The sequence below is a fragment of the Mastigoproctus giganteus genome, chromosome 3 (assembly GCF_048544385.1).
Source record: "Mastigoproctus giganteus isolate SK-2022 chromosome 3, ASM4854438v1, whole genome shotgun sequence".
NCBI classification, from domain to species: Eukaryota; Metazoa; Arthropoda; class Arachnida; order Uropygi; family Thelyphonidae; genus Mastigoproctus; species Mastigoproctus giganteus.
This window is the reverse complement of record NC_143577.1, coordinates 245620971-245643756: the sequence shown is the minus strand read 5'-3', so window position 1 is coordinate 245643756 and position 22786 is coordinate 245620971. Positions and strand designations below refer to the sequence as shown.

Sequence of the window (22786 nt, the reverse complement as noted above, 5' to 3'; positions counted from 1 at the left end):
TAAGTCATAAGTTTTGGTCATAAAACCTTATTTTAAATCTTTCATATAAGATTTAAAATAAAGTTTTTCATGCTAAAATAACTTATTTTAGAATGAAAAACTTAAATGGAACTCAGAAGGAAAGAAAATAAAGCTTGAACTTTACACTCATTTATCATTGAAAGAAATCTGAATGTGTAAGTTCATTTGTACAGAAGAGAAACAAGGCCATATTGCAATCTTTATGGACTGGGATGAAGATTAGCATTTTTTATCAAACCAAAAACCTTATCCATATAAATTCTGTTGAACAAGGAAATAATATCAGTTTTGCCCCATACTAAACTTACTTTTGCTCTAGTAAAATAACCATTATGCATCGCGAAAAAGTATACTGAAACAGATCTTGTTACCACTGACAAAATGTAAAAGTATAAATTACAACTTTATTAAAAGTACCGTAAAAATAAAATACAGGAACTCCCCGACTTATGTAAGTGTTGCTTTCCGCAGATCGTTACATAAGTCGGAATTTCCCCCATGCTTGTGCAGCACTCACTGAATTGATTGAATCAAAAAAGAAATATTCAACAAACATGTAAACAGAATTATTTATTCAATTTTTTATCTCATGCACAGAAAAAATTACAAAAGTGTGCAGTTTAAAAAATTACAAAATTATAAAATTACAAAAAAAAAGAGAGGAGACAGGCATAGCATCAGTAAGTTTTGCCTCTCGAGCATCGTTGCCAGAATTGACGTCATCAGCTGATAAGTACGGTGCTGCAGAGGTTAAGTTAAGGGCTGTGGAGATTTAGAAGCGGTTGGCTGCTCAACCTTAAGAAAGAACATATTAATGGATGCCTGGGCAGTGGCTTTTTTCTTTTCATCGTAGATTTCTTTGTAGCAAGCAATCATGATTCACCCCTCTGTTAACTTTTAAGAATTGTTCGCTGTCAGGATCCATTTCAAACATCTCCATTGCCGATGCAATTTCACGAAATGCCATTGCCATCTGTATGGTGATGAAGCATCTCAGCTCCTCATTTGGTTCTTCTTGAGCTTTGTCAGCATTTTCTTCTTTCACTATCACTGCTGCAAGTCAATAAGTCCTTCGTTAGATAATTCCTTCTCTTCTTCCTCTATTAACTCCTCCATGTCTTTGGCATCACTCTCCAGCTGAAGTAGCTCTGCAACCTTATCTGTAACCTCTTCATGTGATTTGTCTTTTTCAAACCCTTTTCCATGCCATGGGCATATTTTCTTCCATGTGCTATTTAAACAACTTTTAGTAATTTCCGCCTAGGCCTTATTAATGTTTAAGATGGTGTGGTAAATATTGTAAGATTTCCAAAAGTCTCTAACGTAAAATTTTTGTCATCATCTACTGCAGACAATGCCCGAGCAAATGTTGTGTGTAAATAGTATGCTTTTAAATTTGAAATAGCACCCTGATCCATAGGTTGGATGAGTGAAGTCGTATTTGGTGGTAGAAATATGTCTCTCACATTTGAATTGAAATCATCTAGATGCATAGGATGTCCGGGAGCATTATCTAATAGAAGCAAAATCTTGAAAGGAATGTTTTTGTCTTTACAATATTTTTCAGCCTCTGGAATGAAGCAGCATTTAAACCAACCTTCCAAGAGAGAGATTGTTATCCATGCTCTCTGGTTTGATCGGAAATGCATGGGTAGGGTGGCTTTATTGATGCCCTTAAATGCATGAGGATTTCCAGAGTGGTACACAAGCAGTTGTTTTAATCTGTAATCTCCCGCTGCATTAGCCTCAAGCAAGAGCGTGGCCCTGTGTTTTGATGCCTTGAAACCTGGCATTGTATTTTCCTCTTTGGCAATGTATGTTCGATCCGACATTTTTTTTCCAATACAGAATAGTCTCATCAACGTTTAAAATTTGCTGCGTTGAATAGTTGCCTTCATCAATATATTTTTCCAACCTATCACAAAATTTCTCTGCAGCTGCAGAATCGGCACTGGTGACTTCACCGCATACTTTAATATTTTGGAAACCAGCACGATGTGCGTGCCTCCGTAGCCAGGTGGGCAGGAGCAGCAGTGCGTATCACACGCTTCTTGTTTAGACCATGGTTCGAGCCCGTGACCACCAAATACGGAGGATGCGGAAAGGTCAGGGAATGAGCCACATATCCCCAGAGCAATATGACCTTAGTTGCTAATGCTCCTAAAAACCAACAAACCCGCGCGATGCTTGAACCTATTAAACCACCCATTTCTTGCCACGAACTTGGCTTGGGGTTTGCTGTACTTATCCTTAATATTTGTATAAATACTTGTTGCTTTTGCTTGAATGGTCATTAGGGGCACTCGCTTCTGAATCTGATTTTCCATCCGTATTGTTAACAGCTGTTCCATCTTCGATATAGTACCTGAAAGCTGTTTTGTGATCACTGTTGATCTTAAGTGTGTTGATCCTTTGACATGTTCTTTTATACACACACTGTCCTTTAAAATAGTATTCACTGTTGAAACAACGAGACCTAATTCCCATGCAATAGATGACAAACTTTGTCCTGCTTGATACTTCTTAATCATGTTCATCTTCATTTCTAAATCATTATTTTGTTTCCTAGCACTGCCAGCAATTGCACTTTCTGTTGGTCACTTTCCCTTCATCATTGTAATATGTAAATATGAATGAAGAGAAGTTTCTGAAAATTTGTTTTTTATATGATTGAAGATTTCAGTGAAGTGGAACACATTTCACATATTAAAAGCGTAAAAACCCACACAATTGTAGTTATCGGTATCATCGCAAATGCGATAAGATTGAGTTTACTACCCATTTATATTTATATGCACTAACAAAAAAGCCCAATAAACCGGAAACTGCAAATCCTTTTTATTGTTTTTTTTTGTCGGGACCTCCAGAAACGTGCTTTAGAAAAATATCACAAAGGCGTTCAAAATTGATTCTTATAATGGGAACATATGATAACGATGAAAGGGTAGTGCAATTTCCATTATAAAAATGACCTTTTACAGAGATAAATAGCTTAGTAATATAGCGAAATTTTCAACTTCCAAAGACTTGGAACGAATTACAAAAAAAAAAAAAAAAAAAAGTGTTATTGGGTTCACATTACGATATTCTCACGATGCCTCCATTTATTCCTACGGGAAGCAAAGTACGTTTCCACGATTTTTTTAAGTTTGCACCAGCCGGCAAAAACTTAAGTAAAGTCAAATTTCCGTAAGTCAGGGGAGTTCCTGTACTTGACTTATGGAAATTCAACTTTACTTAAGTTTTTGCCAGCCGGTGCAAACTTAAAAAAATCGTGGAAACGTACTTTGCATCCCGTAGGAATAAATGGAGGTATCGTGAGGATATCGTAATGTGAACCCAATTACACATTTTATATTTTTTTATTCATTCCAAGTCCTTGGAAGTTGAAAATTTCGCTATATTACTCATTCATTTATCTCTCTAAAAGATCATATTTATAATGGAAATTGCATTACCCTTTCATCGTTATCATATGTTCCCGTTATAAGAATCAATTTTGAATGCCTTTGTGATATTTTTCTGAAGCACGTTTCTGGAGGTTGCAACCATAAAACAACAAAAACAGTTTGCACTTTCTTTTTTATTGGGTTTTTTGTTAGTGTGTCTAATTCTAAATGGGTAGTAAACTCGATACAATAACCCCGATAACTGGAATTGTGTGGGTTTTTACACTATTATGGTCAAATGTGTTCCCCTTCACTGAAATCTCCAATCATATAAAAAACAAATTTTTAGAAACAATGACGTTGTAATACATAAATAGGAATGAATTACAACGATGATGGGAAAGCGACCAACAAAAAGTGCAAGTGGTGGTAGTGCCAGGAAACAAAACAAAATTGATTTAGAAATGAAGATGAAAATGATTAAGAAGTACAAAGCAGGACTATTTTAAGGGACAGTGCTCGTATAAAAGAACATGTCAAAGGATCAATGCACTTAAAATGAACAGTGATCACAAAACAGCTTTCAGGTACTATATCGAAGATGGAACAGCTGTTAATAATATAGATGGAAAATCAGATTCAGAAGTGAGTGCCCCTGAGTCTAATAACCATTCAAGCAAAAGCAACAAGTATTTAACGAAGATATTAATGATAAGTACGGCAAACCCCAAGCCAAGTTCGTGGCAAGCAATGGGTGGTTTAATAGGTTCAAACATCGCACTGGTTTCCACTACATTAAACTATGCAATGAAATCGCCAGTGCTGATTCTGCAGCTGCAAAGAAATTTTGTGATATGTTGGGAAAAAAATGCCAGGTCGAACATACATTGCCAAAGAGGAAAATACAATGCCAGGTTTCAAGGCATCAAAACATAGGGCTACGCTCTTGCTTGGGGCTAATGCAGTGGGAGATTACAGATTAAACCACTTCTTGTGTACTATTCTGGAAATCCTCATGTATTTAAGGGCATCAATAAAGCCACCCTACCCGTGCATTTCCGATTGAACCAGAGCGTATGGATAACAGTATCTCTCTTGGAGGATTGGTTTAAATGCTGCTTTATTCCCGAGGTTTAAAATTATTGTAAAGACAAAAACATTCCTTTCAAGATTTTGCTTCTATTAGATAATGCTCCTGGACGTTCTATGCATCTAGATGATTTCAATTCGAACATGAGAGTCATATTTCTACCGCCAAACACGACTTCACTCATCCAATCTATGGATCAGGTTGTTGTTTCAAATTTAAAAGCATGCTATTTATGCACATTTGTTCAGGCATTGTCTGCAGTAGACAATGAGAAAAATTTTACGTTAAGAGACTTTTGGAAATCTTACAGTATTTACCACGCCATCTTAACATTAATAAGGCCTGGGCAGAAATTACTAAAAGTTGTTTAAATGGCGCATGGAAGAAAATATGCCCATGGCATGTAAAAGGCTTCGAAGGGTTTGAAAAAGACAAATCATATGAAGAGGTTACAGATAAGGTTTGCAGAGCTACTTCAGTTGGAGGTTGATGCCTCCTAATGAAGGACTTATTGACTTGCATGCAGTGATAGTTAGTGAAAGAAGAAAATGCTGACAAAGCTCAAGATGAACCAAATGAGGAGCTGAGACGCTTCATCACCATAGAGATGGCAATGACATTTCGTGAAATTGCATCAGCAATGGAGACGTTTGAGATGGATCCTGACAGCGAACAATTCTTAAAAGTTAACAGACGGGTGAATGATATGCTTGCCTGCTACAAAGAAATCTACAAAAGAAAAGAAAAAAAACCACCGTCCAGTCATCCATTAATATGTTTTTTCATAAGGTTGAATGGCCGACCCCTTCTAAATCTTTACTACCCTCAACCTCCACATCGGCGTGCTTATCGGTTGAAGACATCAATTCTGGCAACGATGCTCGAGAGGTAAAACTTACTGATGTTATGGCTGTCTCCTATTTTTTTTATTTTACAATTTTGAAATTTTTTTAAATTGCACGCTTTTGTAATTTTTCCTGCTCATGAGATAAAAAATTGAATAAATATAATAAATAATTCTATTTACATGTTCGTTGAACATTTCTTTTTTGATTCAATTAATTCAGCTACACAAGCATGGGAGAAATTCTGACTTATGTAAAATCCGACTTGCATAGCGTTCCGTGGAACACTATGTACCGGAATCCCCCCAACTTACTCTTATGTAAGTCGGGGGTTCCTGTACACTGTGTGGAAACTTGTTAAGAACAGAAATAAAAATATGTACAGATAAATGTCAAAAGTGACAAAAGTACTGAAAACGATAAGAACAAAAAAACCAGTTAACTGTAACCCACATTCCAATGTTGATTTTGGACTGTGCACGTGATTCTCATCATCTGTTCCAGTTGGAAGCACTCCATGTAGTTGTGGGGTTGAGAGATGGCAAGCTTATAATGTAGCAAATGTATGTTGGCATACTTCAGACAACTGATGGGGGCGCCTCCGTAGCCAGGTGGGAAGGAGCAGCAGTGCGTAGCACACGCTTCTTGATTAGACCGGGGTTCGAGCCCGTCACCACCAAATATGGAGGATGCGGAAAGGTCAGGGAATGACCATTGCACATCCCGGAGCAATATGGCTTTAGTTGCTAATGCTCCTAAAAACCAAAATAACAACAACATAACAACTGATGGGTTGTCCCCCACCTCTTTTTTTCCCTCATCATTCATGATCTACACTGGTTTGTTGTAGCTCATGCATATATATGTTGTATCTTTTGTGGAATATATTAGCATTAGTAGAGGCATACGATGCAAGAAAGCAAACTTATGCAGAATCAGCCAAAAAAAAATAAAAAAAACCCTCCCATTTCACCCCTCCATTCATTCCAAATGCCTCTCCAGCTCAGGCTTTAATTTATTTAGGCTAACTTCCACAACAGAAGATGGAAGTCTATTCTACCAATCAACTACCCGCTGGCTAAAGGCAAATTTCTGTACATCTATTCTACAGCTGTCTTTCCTCACTTTGAATCTATGCCCCGTCAGGTTCTTAATCTGAGCAAGAGGAAGAATCCCATCAGCATTCAGCTTGCTCTGCCCATTCAAGGCCTTAAATGGGCCTTGAATGGGCAGAGTGCTGCAATTTGCAGAACTTAAGCCTTTCTTGGTAAGAGCATCCATTTTTTTCCCCTTACCAGTCTTGTTGCTCTTCTTTGTACTCGTTCTAGCAACTCTACATCCTTCCTAAAATGAGACCTTCAGACCTGTACACAGTACTCTAGTTGTGGCCTGATCATTGCCTTGTACATAGTGTGCATAGTGTTAGGGTCGGGCGCCACCTGTGGTTTCCCACATCTGCGCCATATGTGCACTGTGAAGAAATACAGAACACTGTAAATGCCAGAAAAAGTGTAGTGTTGAGTGTGTAGTTTTGTGTTGGGTTCTGTTGTGTGTCCTGGCATTTGGCCGCAGGGCCCCTGGTGGAACCCCACGTTGCCCGCACACACCACTAGGAGGTAGCCAGGCTGCCCATTATTCTCTGGCAGGTCTCCGTCAGGGTCGCCTGAGCTTCCTGAACGGAGACCAATTAAAAAAAAATAATAATAAAAAAAAATTAAAAAAATAATAATAATAAATAAAACAAAAATAAAATAAAATAAAATAAAAAATGAATTAAAAAAATAAAATAAAATAAAAAATAATAATAACAAAAAAAACCGATGATAATAAAAATAATAGTAAAAAAATAATAATAAATAAATAAAAAAAATAATAAAATAAAATAAAAAATAAAAAAAATAATAAAAAAATAAAAATAAAAAAAATAAGTAAATAAATAATAAAAATAAATAAAAAATAAAGTAGAGTGCGGCAGTACAGGGTGTGCGGAAGAAGATGGGGGATGAAAGTAAGAGTAAGGGGATGTAGGTAAGGGCATCCCGTAAATTGACAGTGGAGCATATGCCCCACCAGGAGAAAAGGGGGAGGGGATAACTCCAGAACGGTAGAAAAACCACTCAGCGAGAGTGCTAAGTGTGACTTATATTTTGCGGTGGAGTGGTCAAGACCACTGGAGCCTACCAAACCATATGAAAAGTTAGCAGGTAATCCTACTTTGGATGTTCCAGGGTTAGCAAGTCGATGCTGGTAAAACAGTCAAGTACACAAATTTTTTACTTCAAGTTTGAGTAAGTCCTTTACAGGTTTCTATCCCTGGCTTGAGTTGGTTGTAGAGTCCTGCATCTAGAAAAGAGATTCTGTGCGTACTCCGTTAAAGATTTATAATATTGTTCTTCAGAAATTAGCAGGTGCTCCTGTCCTTGAGGTATGTGTTGTAGCCTGGTGTACAGTGTTCCTCGAAGATCGTTATAAATTGGGCAGTTATAAAGAAGATGGTCCCAATCTTCAATTTCTCCACATGTACAGTAGGGATTATTGATGATTCCCAAGGTAGTCAACTTATGATTTATAGAGCCGTGTCCAGTTATAATATATGTACAGTAGAGGCCAGGAGAGAACCAAGGCGGCGACTTTGGATAAACTAGTTTGACATCCGGGATGAATTTCTTAGTTATCAGGCCCTTGTCCGTCTCCTCCCATCTTGTCTGCCAGATTTGTAGTAGCATGGCAGCTAGTTTTTTCTTTTCTTGCTTGCAGTCAGTGCGGGTGTCGATGGTATGTCCAAAGATGGTAGCTGGGATTCCCCGCGACAGGCAGTAGTGCAATCCTCGACGGATAACCTCCAAGTCAAGGGGGAGGACACCTGCAAGAACCTGTAGGGCCGGAGAACTTACTGTGCAACAGGCCCTTGTAATGGCAAGCAGTATACTTCGCTGAATTGTTTCCAGTTTGCATTTATTGCGAACAATTATTGCTCTATGGTACCAAATCCCGGATCCGTATGTAATAACAGGGAGGAATATAGCGTTATACAGGAGTTTGAGTGTTCTCTGGTTCAGACCCCAGTCACACCTGCTTACTCGGACGATTAAGGCCTTGTACAATGGGATAATCACCTCCTTGTCCGTGCTAGCAAAATTCCTATATATCATTGATAAGACTCCATGACCTGCCCTGGCAGCCCATCTGCACTGTTCAGCAAACTTCATATTTGACTGCACAATTACCCCCAAGTCTATATTTATGTATGTCATACAAATGTACTACTTGTCATCTAACTTTATAAAGGGGCACATTGCTCTAAAAGCTTCTTAATGTATATTTTGCTTTTGTTCTTGTCACTTTTAGTACTTCTATCACTTTTAGCATTTAATTGTATATATTTTTACTTCTATTCTTAATAAGTTTGCATACATTTTATTTTATTTTTACTGTATTTTTAATAAAGTTTTATTTTATAATTTGACATTTCATTGGTAGTGGCAAATTTGTTTCAGTTAGTTTTGCTTTTGTCCTTTTTAATTGTTGCTGTTATTTATGAGAGAGAGAGAGAGAGAGGACCTTTAATTTTAACGTAAACAGAAATGGGGATGCTTGAGAAAAAGAAACTTCTCTTTTTTTTTTCTTTTTTTATGGAGAAGTAGCACACCAAGACTGCATAGTGCTCTTTAAAATTCCACATAATTTTAGACCAGTTGATCTTAGACAAGGTCTGGTAATATAGCCAAGTTAAGGAAAGAACACAGTGGCACACATTACAAATGAATGGTAGTATACATATACTTCTCTAGGAAGTGCTGTTTATTTTTGCTACAACGTCACAGTAATTTGTATTGATAGTATACAATATGAGAAAATGTTGCTTTAATCAGACCTTTTTTCAGTCCTGTCAGTATTAGATCATAGTCCTGTCAGACTGAGATATTAGTTTGTCCCTAGTTATTGCTAGGGGTACATTGGTATTTCATTTAAATGATGAAGACGTCATCGGAATTGAAAAGGTCATGACACATAATTTCATTGAAAAATAGGAGGACTGAGTAAGAAAGTATTATATTATGTTAGCCATATAGTGCAAGGAAGCCACAGGATTTTACTGCACCAACCTAAATGAAAAAGAAAAAGGCGATAATTAAATTCAAATTGTTTTCTTCCTTATGCAGTTGATCTTTGAATTTCTTCAAACTCTCAACCTCAACTACCTGCAGAAGCAACTTTTTTCAGTAAACTACAACTCACCAGCTTAAAAAAAAAACTTACTTCCTACAATCTAGTCTAAAGCTCCTCCCTGTAATTTGAATTTATGGCTTCTAGTTCTGGAATTCTTTATAACAGTAAAAATTCCACCTTCATTCATTTTACTAATTCTTCTCAGAACCTTATAAACCTCAGTGAGGTCCCCCTCTAAGGTGCCTGGTTTCCAAGCTCTGCAGCCCATAATCGAAATCTTTCCTCATGCAGTCATCCTTTTGCAGATCTCACAATGCAAGTTTTTCAAGAAGCTCAGTCTTTTTTCAGCATATTAAAAAAAAAAAAAAAAAAAAACATGGAAATCCTATTGTTTCCAAACTTGATACTACGATAACTTGTATAATCGAGACCAGTTAATATTCATAAAATCGGACCAAATGCCAACTCATTATGATTTGCTGTTGTATAGGATCTATGACCTCATTTAAATTAAATTTTTAAACTAATCTAAGATCTCGAGCAAAATTCTTTTTGGGGGGGGGGGCTAATTATCTCCCTTTATACCTCTGGCATTAGTCATGCAAGGCTTTAAGGTTAACTCATGCTTTTCTCCAGTCACAAGGTTCTTCTGTCGAAGATTCCGTAACATACTTTAGGCAGTTTTTCCAAATACTAATTCCATCTATTTTAATTAATTAATTTCATTTTATAATTGAATTATGTGCAGTTTTATACCGTATCTGGAAGCAGTTATTATGGTCCCCCTTTCCTGAAGAACTGAGCAAAACTTAAATCTCAGGTAAGAAAATTCCTGTAAAAATTTCTGTATTTATATTTCTATTTAATAAATAAAAAATTCAGATTGAGATCTTAGATTTGTTTAAAAATTTAATTTAAAATGAGGTCACAGATCCTATACAACAGCAAATCACAGTGAGTTAGCAATTTGTCCGATTGTATGGATATTAGCGGGTCTTGATTAAACAAGCTATTTTGTCCAATGTGTCCTTTTTCAGATGAAGTCTCCATACTTGGACAAAGTTTTCTAAATGCAGTGGGAGAATGGTGAAAAATTATTCAATATTATTTAATATTAGCATTAGTAGTGGCAAATTGAGTCATACAAAAGAACATATAGCATCAGCCAAAGAAAATAACTACCCACTTCAACAACACCAGACAGAAATTTGTTCCAGCAGTCAGTTACTCTCTTTCTGAATACAAACTTTTGCAAATCTATCTACCAGCCATCCTTTTCCAGTTTAAATTAATGTCCCCCATGTGTGTGTGTGTGATCCAAGAAAGAGGGTAAGGATGCTTTGAGAACTCCATTAATCAATCCATTTGAAGCCTCTTAAAATCAATTAGGCCTCCTTGCAGGTGCTTAGTTTACAATTGCTACAATTTAATGAACTGAAATCTTTCTTTTTAAGAGTATCATTTTGTGTCCCTGACTAATCTTGTTGCTCTTCTTTGCACTACTATCTTATCCACATCCTTCCTAAAGTGAAGCTTCCAGACCTAAATGTAGTACTCAAGATGTGGCCTAATTATTTTCTTATACAACAGTGTAATCACCCTTCTCCCTGCTGGGACAATTGATGTATATCATTGACAAAAAACAACAAAAAAAAAAAAATCATGAGCTGTTCATTCTCCACTATCTTTGAGTATGGTACCACACTGGCCTCCGTAGCCGAGTGGGCAGGAGCGGGAGTGCAGAGCACATGCTCTTTGAGTAGACCGGGTTCAAACCCCTGACTGCTGAATACGGTCAATCTGCCAACCCGCACTGGACCAGTGTGGCAGATTATGGTCCATTTCCATCATGAATTGTTGATTAGGCTTCCATCCTGCAGTGGGTTGATAATGGCTGCACTTTAACATTAATAAAACTGAGTAGTAGTTTACTACTCAGTTTTATTAATGTTAAAATGCCAGTTTTCAGCCCATTTTCCTAATTTGTCCAGACCAAAGTCTAGTATTATCCTGATTCTTGTCATTAACCACCCTTCCAACCTTAGTATTATCAGCAAACTTAGACATGATATTCATACAGCATTAAGTCTTCATTAATAAATATCCTGGTAGACTCAACTAATAACATTGTTCCATGAAGAACAGTGGATATTAATAACCACTTGGTCTCCTACCACTCAGCTATCCTGGCGCCTCCGTAGCCAGGTGGGAATGAGCAGCAGTGCATAGTACACGCTTCTTGATTAGACCGGGGTTCGAGCCCGTCACCACCAAATACGGAGGATGCGGAAAAGTCAGGGAATGACCACCGCATATCCCGGAGCAATATGGCCTTAGGTGCTAATGCTCTTAAAAACCAAACAAACAAACAAAACTCAGCTAGTCCTTTATCCAAGGCAGTCGCTTATTTGTAATTCCATCATACAAATTAGTTTTAAAAATTAAATTAATTAAAAAATAATTTAACCATACAAAACAGTTTTACAGACATTCAGTATTCTCCAACCATTCTTTCACCTGTTTCTACATTCAGTGGAAAGTGATAAATGCTTTCAGTGGACCACAAAAATTCATAATGTCATGCAGGATATCTTCTAAAACTGTCTACCTTGGAGGAACTCATCATCTGCAAGATGATTGAAATTGAAAGGATATATCCAGAATATATGGTGGATTCTCTAATATTTCCTGTTTCCACCCTATAAGAAGCTGATTATCCCATTGTACAAGGCAATAGTTAGGCTGCATCTCGAGTACAGCATTCAGGTCAGTTTGGAGGCCTCATTTTAGGAAGGACGTAGATCTGCTGGAACAGTTGCAGAGAAAGGCACAAGGATTGGTAAAGGGAAAAAATTCTTACCAAGAGAAAGGCTTCAGTTCTGCATGCAGAACTGAAGACTGGAGACTAGGCACCTGTAAGGTAATCTGATTGAGGCGTTTAAGACTTTGAATCAATTGTGCAAGCTTAGTGCTGATGGCATTCCTCCTTTTGCCCAGATTACACATATGAGGCGACAAATTCAAATTGAGGAAGGATGGATGTGTGGCGGTTTGCCTCCAGCCAGTGGGTGGTTGATTGTTGGAAGAAACTGCTATCTATTGCGGAAGTGGGTAGTTGATAAATAAATTCAAGGAAGAACTAGACAAGTTGTAGGTAGACAGGTGATGTAGGTTTTTTTTTTTTTTTTGCTGATGCTTTATAAGCTTGCTTTCTTGCATCATATGCCACTACTACTAATAATAATAATAACATCCAACCAACAGCAATACTATAGTTGGAAAGAGCTCACTGATGAGAGAGGACAGTGGAGGCTGACAAGACTTGTGCGGGGTAACAAAGTTTAGTCAGCAGTCGATCAACCAAATAACAACCCAGTATAGTGATAGATACCAGAGAGGAATTTCTTATTAAACCCCAACTTATATTTTGTCATTAATGGGGTTTTGCAGCTGACAAACTTCCAGTCCTGTCAGCAAAATACATAAAGGTACTTTTGGGATCAGGAGAGTAACTACTGGATGGCAGAGGATTGGTAAAATGATGCCTGGTCTGATAAGCAAAATTTTCCCAATTCTAGTTCCTGCTGTTTCACTATTATGGAAAGATTAGAATATGGTGAAAACAGTGCGGGTCCAAGGAACCATCCTGCTGAGCTGTATTATTGTTATTTGGTTTTTTTTTTAGGAGCATTAGCAACTAAGGCCATATTGCTCCGGGGATATGCGGTGGTCATTCTCTGACCTTTCCGCATCTTCCGTATTTGGTGGTCACGGGCTCGAACCCCGGTCTAATCAAGAAGCATGTGCTAAGCACTGCTGCTCCTGCCCACCTGGCTAATCCTGCTGAGAATCAGTAATGCAGGGCTGTCATTGGTGGTGTTATGATATGGGGAGTGTTTTTATGGAGCACTCAATACCAGTGAAGCAACATTTGTATGCCACAGGGCATTAGCAAGGGCACTTGATGCAAGAAAGCAAGCTTATATAGCGTCAGCCAAAACACACACACACACACACCTTATAATTTCACTCATTCATCCGCTCCAAATGTTTGTCTAGTTCTGCCTTGAATCTGTTTAAGCTATCAACTTCTACAATGACAGATGGAAGTTTGTTCCAGCAATCAAATCAATCACCTGCTGGCTAAAGGCAAACTTCCGCACATCTATCCTACAACTGTCTTTCCTCAATTTGAATTTATGCCCCCTCAGGCGATTCTTCTGAGCAAGGGGAAGAATCCCATCAGCATTGAGCATGCTAAAACCATTCAAGGCTTTAGATCAGATCACCTCGCAGGTGCCTAGTCTCCAGACACGGTAATTTTCAAAACTTAAGCCTTTCTTCGTAAGAGCAACCCTTTGTTTCATTCACTAATCTTGTTGCCCTTCTCTGTACTCCTTCCAACAGCTCTACATCCTTCTTAAAATGAGGCCTCCAGACCTGCATACAGTACTCAAGGTGTGGCCTGACCATTGCCTTATACAAGGGGATAATCACCTCCTTATCCCTACTAGAAACATTCCTGTATATCATTGACAAGGCACCATGGGCTACTCTTGCAGACCATCTGCAGTGCTCAGAAAACTTCTTATCTGCCTGCACAATTACCCCCAGGTCCTTTTCACCCTACCTCTGTCAATGTAGTACTACACAGTTGATATGTTACTCTGGGGTTACTGCTTCCCATATGCAGTACTTTACATTTGTCAATGTTAAATTTTAGTTGCCACTTCTCAGCCCATCTACTCAACTTTTCTAGATCCTGTTCCAGCAGTGTCCTGACAGTGTAGAGTTGTTAACAACCCTGCCGACCTTTGTATCATCTGCAAACTTGGACATTAAGTCTGATATACCATCATCAATATCATTAATGAATACAGAAAACAACAATGCACCCAACACCGAACCCTGGAGGACTCCACTAATAACATTAGTCCATGAAGAGAAGTGTCCATTGATTACCACTCTGTCTTCTCCCACTCAACCATCCGTTTATCCATAGCAGCAATTTGCCTCCAATGCCACGTTGCTCCAATTTCTGCAGCAGCCTTCCATGTGCCAACAGTATCAAAAGCCTTTCTAAGATCCAAATATATGATATCAAAATTATTCTTTGCATCAAGTTCCTTTGTGACTACATCATAGTATCCAATCAGATTGGATGTTTATCTTCAGCAGTTTCTCCTCCACTTTACTCTCAATTATTACAAGATTCCCCTACCTGAATAACTCCTTATGCGTGAATGTAGATGCAAAATATTCATTTTTTTGTTAGCTACCTGAGCAGGATCATCAAAAGTTAAACCATTGATATGAAGTGGACCAATCTGATTCATCCTCTTCCTTCTAGAGTTTACATAAGTAAAGAACTCTTTGCTGTTTTTCTTTGTGTCCTTTGCCAAAGATTTCTCGTAATTTTCCTTTCCCTGCCTAACCTCTATTGTGACTTGGTTACAGACCAACTTATATCTGTCATAGGCTTCTGTGTCACCTGTTAATTTATATGTATGTTATGCATTTTTCTTCTCTTCCACATGTCTAATTAGTTCATCTGACATCCATTTAGGCTTAAACCCTGATCAGTATTTCTTAGTTGGTATGAAAAGCCTAGTAGCTTTCAAGATTATTTCTTTGAATGCTTCCCATTTTGAATTTGCCGTTGGTAACATCATCAGTTGGTCCCACTGTATAGAATTTAAATACTGTCTCAGACCACCGTAGTTACCTTTACGAAAGCAAAACCCTTCCTTTTACCCCTGATGGCAGTTACCTGTTTGAGTAAATCCCACTCCAGCACACTGTGATCACTGCTACCTAGTGGTTCCTTTATCTGCAGATTCTTAATGCATCAAGAATCATCACTGATAATCAGATCAAGAGTATTACTCCCTCTAGTTGCCTCCCGAACATGCTGCTGTAGAAAACAATCATCCAATAAATCCACAAAAGCCTTGCTAGTGATTGAGTGACCAACCCAAAATTCCAGCCAATCTCTGGAAAATTAAAATTCCCCATTATAAGACACTCTGATTTACTGGCCCACTCTATTTCTCTGCAGAATTGCTCATTATACTCATCAGATTCATTAGGCCTATAACATACACCAACTCTCATTTTCCCTTTCCCAGTGCTTATGTCACACCAAACAGACTCAACGTTGCATTGTCCACCAACATCAATTGGATGCACTTCCTTAGATTTTATGTGTTTCTTAACTAACAGCATAACCCCTCCTCCCTCCCTTCCTTTCTATCCTTTCTGTACACATTGTACACCCCAAATTCCAATTCTGCACTGCTTATGTCTGTGACACCACTTCTCTGATATCCCAGCAGTATCTGCCTTTGATGTCTTGACTAGCTCTTCAAGCTCATCAAATTTATTAACTATACTCCTAGCATTGGTGTAGACATAAGTATACATACACCTTTTTTTACTCTCAGTTACCCTAACACAGCCCATGTATTTACTTGTTCCACTATGACTCCCAGCAGTCATGGAAATCCTCATTCCCTTGCTTTTCAGGCTGCTGCTCAATTGCATTTCAATAGAAGCAGTGCAAGAATCACTTTCACCTCTGCCAGCAGCTACTGTTAATCTGTTAGTCTGTGTATCCCCTCCAAGCTAGCAGTTTTCCGACCTACCTTACTCTGCCTCGATAGGAAATTGTTATACGGAAATTGTTTGCAGTAAGGTGCATCCCTTCCTGACTGCAATGTTCCCATCTTTAAATGGGTTCTTCAAACAGAATAATATGCCATGACATGAGGCCAGAATTATGTAGAACTGGTTCCATTAACATGAAAGTGAATTCAGCCCATCTTTGCAGCTTTCCCAGTCTCCAGATCTGAATCTAACAGCACCTGCGGGATGAGGTGAAATGAGCTCTTTGGAGTGGAGATTGCAATCAACCAGTTTGCAATAACTGAGAAACAGTTTAGTCATAATAGACTGACATCCTTGTAGCATGCCATGAAAAATCCAGTTCTGTGGACTGAAGGGAAGGAAGAAGACCTATTTGCATCTTTAAGCTGCATGTCATAAAGTTCAAAATAAAAATTGGATAATCACTTTTTTGGTGACAGAAAAAGTGTGAATAAGTGCCAGTACTAGATTATTGGTAATTTTTAACTCTGTTAATGGAGATTTCTTGAATTTTTAATAGAGAAACTGAATTAAAAACATTTCTTGAAAGATATTGAGTTAGGGTGAACATAGTGAGTGCAAAAGCGCTACGAAAAACTACAGTGAAAAACACCTCACGTGATTTACAAATTAGTTAAATATTTTTATAGTAATAATAAGCTCTGACAGGCCCTTTTCTGTTCAGTAAAGATGATACTTCATTGGATGAAGTGTCATCTTTACAATGCCCATATTACTAAATAAGGCCTCTATGATTTCATATTTTCCTATATTTTGGATATTTGAAAATAATATATGCAAATGGCCTATTTAGTATAGACATTTTCCCTACAGATATGATAGACTGTGATAGTAAAGACATTTTCCCTACAAATACCTGGCGGTATTTTATTTAATTGTTACATAAAGTTCATTGAAGATCAGCAAACTAACTTTTTGGATTTTCATCCAAATGAAACTGAGCATGTAAATAATATGAACAGTTTTGGAAATGGTATGTTCTTAATACTAACCAGACTACTAACTGCAGAATATCAAAATAGATGTAATTTTCACTAGGCAGTTGGTTCTGGATAATTGGCATCTGTGAAACTGATTAGGATTTTCTTCATTAATATAATTACAGCAAAGAAAATTATTTATTTCTTTTGATTGAACTTAATAGGATTTTATCATTCATATATTTTTTGGATTTGTAATTCTGCTAATGCTACTTTTTTATTCATATTACTTAGGTGTAAATGAAAGTCAAACTACATTTAAACAACATGTGGCAAACTTAGAGATGCAGGTGATGGAGAAAGAAGCATCAGCATCTCAGTTGGAAGAGCAATTAAAGGAGTTAGAGGAGGCACATCAAAAAGAGAAAAGAGCAGCAAAAGATAAAATAGTAGCTTTGGATGAACAGCTGAATAAGGAAAAGGCCCTTATTAAGGAGCTCAGATATCAGGTTTTCGATTTGCTATTCTCAATTTAATATATATATAATTAGTGTTTTTCAACCTTCTATTTCTGATGACCAGTTTTTGAGAAAAAAATGACTCCCCCCCCCCTACTGGTAACAGCAAGCTGAGTTCCTGTTCTTCATCTGACACTTTTGTTTTTTAATTTATTATAGCATACCATAAACAACCCAGGATATTCTCTGAGGGACCATTCCCCCTTTCCTGTGAAGATCATGGTCTATTGGTGTAGAACCACTGATATACATTAATTACTCATCTGAGTTAGTGTTGAATTTAATTTATAATCTGAAATTGTGATGATGTTGCAGCCATTATTTGCATTAAATTAATAACCCAGAATATATAGCACATATGGAGTGTAATTTAATATAGGTTATAATATTTATTCATAGCTGTTACCATTTCCCTTTCATATATTTGCATATCAGTGATATTTGTTTCAATATAAGTGTACATTCTTTTTTCAGTGACATAACTAAGCACATAAATATTAATGCAGAAGTAGTAGCATATTGCTTGACATAACATCATATACCCTACGTGACACATGTTTATGAAATATGGTTTGAAGATGCTGATTTGCCTGTTATAAGCCAATTACAGGCATACTGTAACAATATGTTCTCAAGGATAGGCTGCATATGCGTGCGTGGTGCCTCCGTAGCCAGGTGGGAAGGAGCAGCAGTGCGTAGCACACGCTTCTTGATTAGACGGGGTTCGAGCCCGTCACCACCAAATACGGAGGATGCGGAAAGGTCAGGGAATGACCACCGCATATCCCACAGCAATATGGCCTTAGTTACTAATGCTCCTAAAAACAAACCTTTCAGCATATGCGTGCTACCATTCCTCTTAAGTGTATGTTCCATTATTTGAGTAAAGGTCTCTGGAACCACATTTATTATATATGCATCTACAAGGTTAATGTTGTGGACCTCTTCTCAATAATGTAATGCCAAACAGAGAGCAGCCCAGTCTTTATCCATCAGACAAGCACACCTTGTCAGCTTTTACAAATTTTTAAAAAAATTTCAAAAAATCTTTTGCAATTATACAAAAGGCCTCTGTTTTATGTTGTTTTACAAATATACATTACTGTTATGTTTTTCTCACAACAGAGCTACCAAATACTGAAATTGTGATCAATACAATTATGTTCACAGATAATCATTAAAGTAAAATAAATAATCATTTAGAGCTTACCTCAGTGTGTATAGATATATATTTTGATAATAAATAATTCTCAAGAAAACTTAATGTTGTGAAAATGGTAATTTAATGGAGGTGAGGGGTGTCTTTGTAGACATGAACTTATGGTTAAAGCAAACTAAAACTAAAGCAAGCAACTATGTATGCTTTGCACATGTTGCCTGGCTAAATAGATTTGTTTTTTTACTTTTTAATAATTGTATAGTTCCTTTAGATTAATGCTTCTCAATGTTTGGTAGACTGTGCGGCACCAAAAAGTATTTTCTAATTTAGTTAGAGCACCAGAACATACAAAAAAAAAAAAAAAAAATATATATATATATATACAGGGTGTTTCAGTTAAACGTTTCAGAACTTCTAACAGGGGTAGGGTACATCCTGACAACTCGAAATCATATAGCAATGTGGGGTCGGAAATGCTTTCCTGAAGCGGTGTTGTACACAGAAGCACCATAAAGAAAAGAGACCGTAAGTGAGAAATCGTTTTAATAATACATGAAAAGAAGCAAAAGGTACATGGATTAAAGTAAGTGTTCGAAGTTTCTTCCACGGGCTACAATGCACGCCTCACATCTCCGATGCATGGACATCCAAACATTCTGGAATACTCCAGGCGAATTTCGAATTTCCTCGGCAGCTACTGCGATTCTTGCAACCAGCTCCTCAGCATTGTCAACAGGGGTGTCATAAACTATCGATTTCATATGACCCCAGAAATAAAAATCAAGACATGATAGGTCGGGTGACCGAGCAGGCCAACGCACGGGACCACCACGTCCGATCCACTGTTGACCAAATGTGACATCCAGGTAGTTACGAACATCTCCGCTATAATGGGCAGAGGCTCCACCGTGTTGGAACCACATTGTCTGTTGCGTCGATGCAGAAATCTGTTCATCTCTCAAAAGTTGTGGCAATACTTGCTGCAGAAAGATCAAGTAGATAGGTCCGGTTAGACGACACGGTAACAGGTAAGGTCCGATGAGGTGATCTCCCATAATACCGGCCCATACATTGACCGGAAATCGAATCTGTGCTGCACGACGTCGTATTGCATGCGGGTTCTCGACCGCCCAGATATGGTCATTATGCGTGTTGAAAATTCCTTCCCTTGTGAAGGATGCCTCATCGGAAAACAACACTTCAGCAGGAAAAAGGGGATTTGTAGCACATTTTCCAAGGTACCACTGTGCGAAAGCAATACGAGGTGCATAATCCTCCGGTTGCTGTGTCTGGACACGCTGCACGTGAAACGGATGCATGTCTTGTTCTCGGAGAATCCTCCAGACGCTGCAATGGGAAACCCCGACTGCGTTTGCTAGACTTCGTGTACTCGTTCTTGGATTCCCCTGTACATGCTGCAGCACATTCTGTTCGACGGCTGGAGTCCGTGCTGTTCTTACCCTGTCCCTGTCAGCTCTTTCAAATGAACCTCTCTCAGCTAACCTCTGGTGCAGTCTTGCAAAGAAATTATGACTGGGAATACGCCTCGTCGGATATCGTTCCACGTACAAACGCTGTGCGGCTGGCCCACTACAATTTGCAGCCCCGTACGCCAAATGCATATCGGCTAACTCTGCGTTCGTGTAATCATCCATCCTACTAACTTGGCGTTCTTGTTCAAGAAATTCGAAATTCGCCTGGAGTATTCCAGAATGTTCGGATGTCCATGCGTCGGAGATGTGAGGCGTGCATTGTAGCCCGTGGAAGAAACTTCGAACACTTACTTTAATCCATGTACCTTTTGCTTCTTTTCATGTATTATTAAAACGATTTCTCACTTACGGTCTCTTTTCTTTATGGTGCTTCTGTGTACAACACCGCTTCAGGAAAGCATTTCCGACCCCACATTGCTATATGATTTCGAGTTGTCAGGATGTACCCTACCCCTCTTAGAAGTTCTGAAACGTTTAACTGAAACACCCTGTATATATATATATACATACAGTGGATTCCGGTTATTTGGGCCACCGGTTAATTGGGGCAGCCGTTTATTTGGGGCAAATCTTAAAAAACAGAACGCAATCGAGAAAATAGCCAGGGTTTACTTTGCTTAATTGGGACAAAATGTTGTTTAATCGGGGCAGGAGACTGCAGCACTGGAGATCACCCTACGATTGTCTGGAGGTCACAACCATAAAACAATAAAAACAATTAGTGTCACCTGTTTATTGGGCTTTTCTGTTAGTGCAATCTATCATAAACGGATGGTAAACTCAATCTTACTGAATTTGCGATAATACGGACAACTGGAATTCTGTGGGTTATTATGGTAAAATGTGTTTACACTTCCATGTAATCTTCAATCATATAAAAAAATTAATTTTCAGATCTTCCCTTCATTCCTTTTTAAAGCTTTGCAACTTGTTACTCCGTTCTGACTTGCGCATATCGTGTTACTTGCAATTTGTGTGTGCCGTGTCCCTTGTTATTAATTGCTTATCTTGTTACTGTTTTAAATTTTAACCCCCACCCACAAATGTCAGTGAACAGAAATGTCAACTAGTTGGTTAGGTATGTACATATTACCGTACATATTAATTATTCCGATTATCACGTATATTCTTCCGATTTTACGGTATCATTTAATTTTTTAATTGGTAAGATAATAAAGGGTAAATCTGTGCTTAATATATCTTTGCTTTTATAGCCTGTGGATAATATTCCTCCTATTTTCGCTAATTAGAATCGCTGTTTAATAGAATTAAAATTCAATTCACAAACAAACGTGATCACAATGCCCACCACATATTACACTTCATATAGTGAACGGTACTTTACTATGGTGACTCCATCGTAATGTGATTTGATTGTACACTGAACCAATTGTAAAGGGCGGGGGTACGTTGTATTTTTAACTATTTACGTAAAACTTTGGATAATTGGGGCCAAAATGCACTAGTCCCGATGTGTCCCAATTAACCGGAATCCACTGTGCGTGTGTGTGTGTGTGTGTGTGTGTGTGTGTGTGTATATATATATATATATATATATATATATATATATATATATTTTTTTTTTTTTTTTTTTCCATTTTACTGTATATAAAAACAGGGTGATCCTAAATTATTGTCGGGGTTTCCATGGCCTATAATTTTCCAACCAGAAACAACAAAATAAAACTGCTTATAGAATATGAAAGCGTAACTCAAAAGCTTTATTACCTATAGAATCAATACTGCAGAATGCTAAACAACTTCAACATGTGCACCTTTCGTGGCACGTATGATGTCCAAGCGATATTCAATTTTCCTCCAAGTGTTTTCCTGCATTTGCGGTGTAACTGTTTCAATCGCAGCAACAATTCTGAGTTTCAGTTCATCGAGGGAGGTCACAGGGGTCTTGTACACAATGTCCTTCACATATCCCCACAGGAAGAAATCGAGCGACATAAGATTGGGTGAGCGCAGAGGCCACAGAGTCAGTCCACCATGCCCAACCCAGTGCCCATGAGGCACCTCCGTAGCCAGGTGGGAAGGAGCAGAAGTGCGTAGCACACGCTTCTTGATTAGACCGGGGTTCGAGCCCGTCACCACCAAATACGGAGGATGCGGAAAGGTCAGGGAATGACCACCGCACATCCCGGAGCAATATGGCCTTAGTTGCTAATGCTCCTAAAAACCAAATAAACAACAATAAACAACCAGTGCCCATGAAAATGCGTGTCAAGAAATTCTCGGACAATAAGAGTCCAATGTGGCAGTGCACCATCTTGCTGGAACATCACATTTGGCTGATTATTTTTCAACTGGAGTAACAGATACAGTTGTAGCATGTCCAGATAGGTCACTGTTTTTCCCTCAAAGATCTTTTCCATACTGAATTCTGTAGCGATGTTGCGTTGTGATAACGGACTGTGCTTCGAAAAACCAAAGTATGCACGTTGCCTTCTCTTGAACAGTCACCATTTTGAAGTAACGCCATCAATATCTCCCAGACATCAATGCAGCG

At 38.1% G+C, this 22786-nt stretch overlaps 1 protein-coding gene across 1 annotated transcript in view; it reads left to right on the top strand.

Moving 5' to 3' along the window:
• The window catches only part of LOC150089001 (uncharacterized), a 108089-nt gene that overhangs the window by 50720 nt on the left and 34583 nt on the right, over window positions 1-22786 (top strand). The window contains exon 6 of the mRNA XM_090370375.1: window positions 17396-17610. Coding sequence (XP_090226501.1) covers window positions 17396-17610 — 215 coding nt within the window. The remainder of the gene's footprint in view (window positions 1-17395; window positions 17611-22786) is intronic.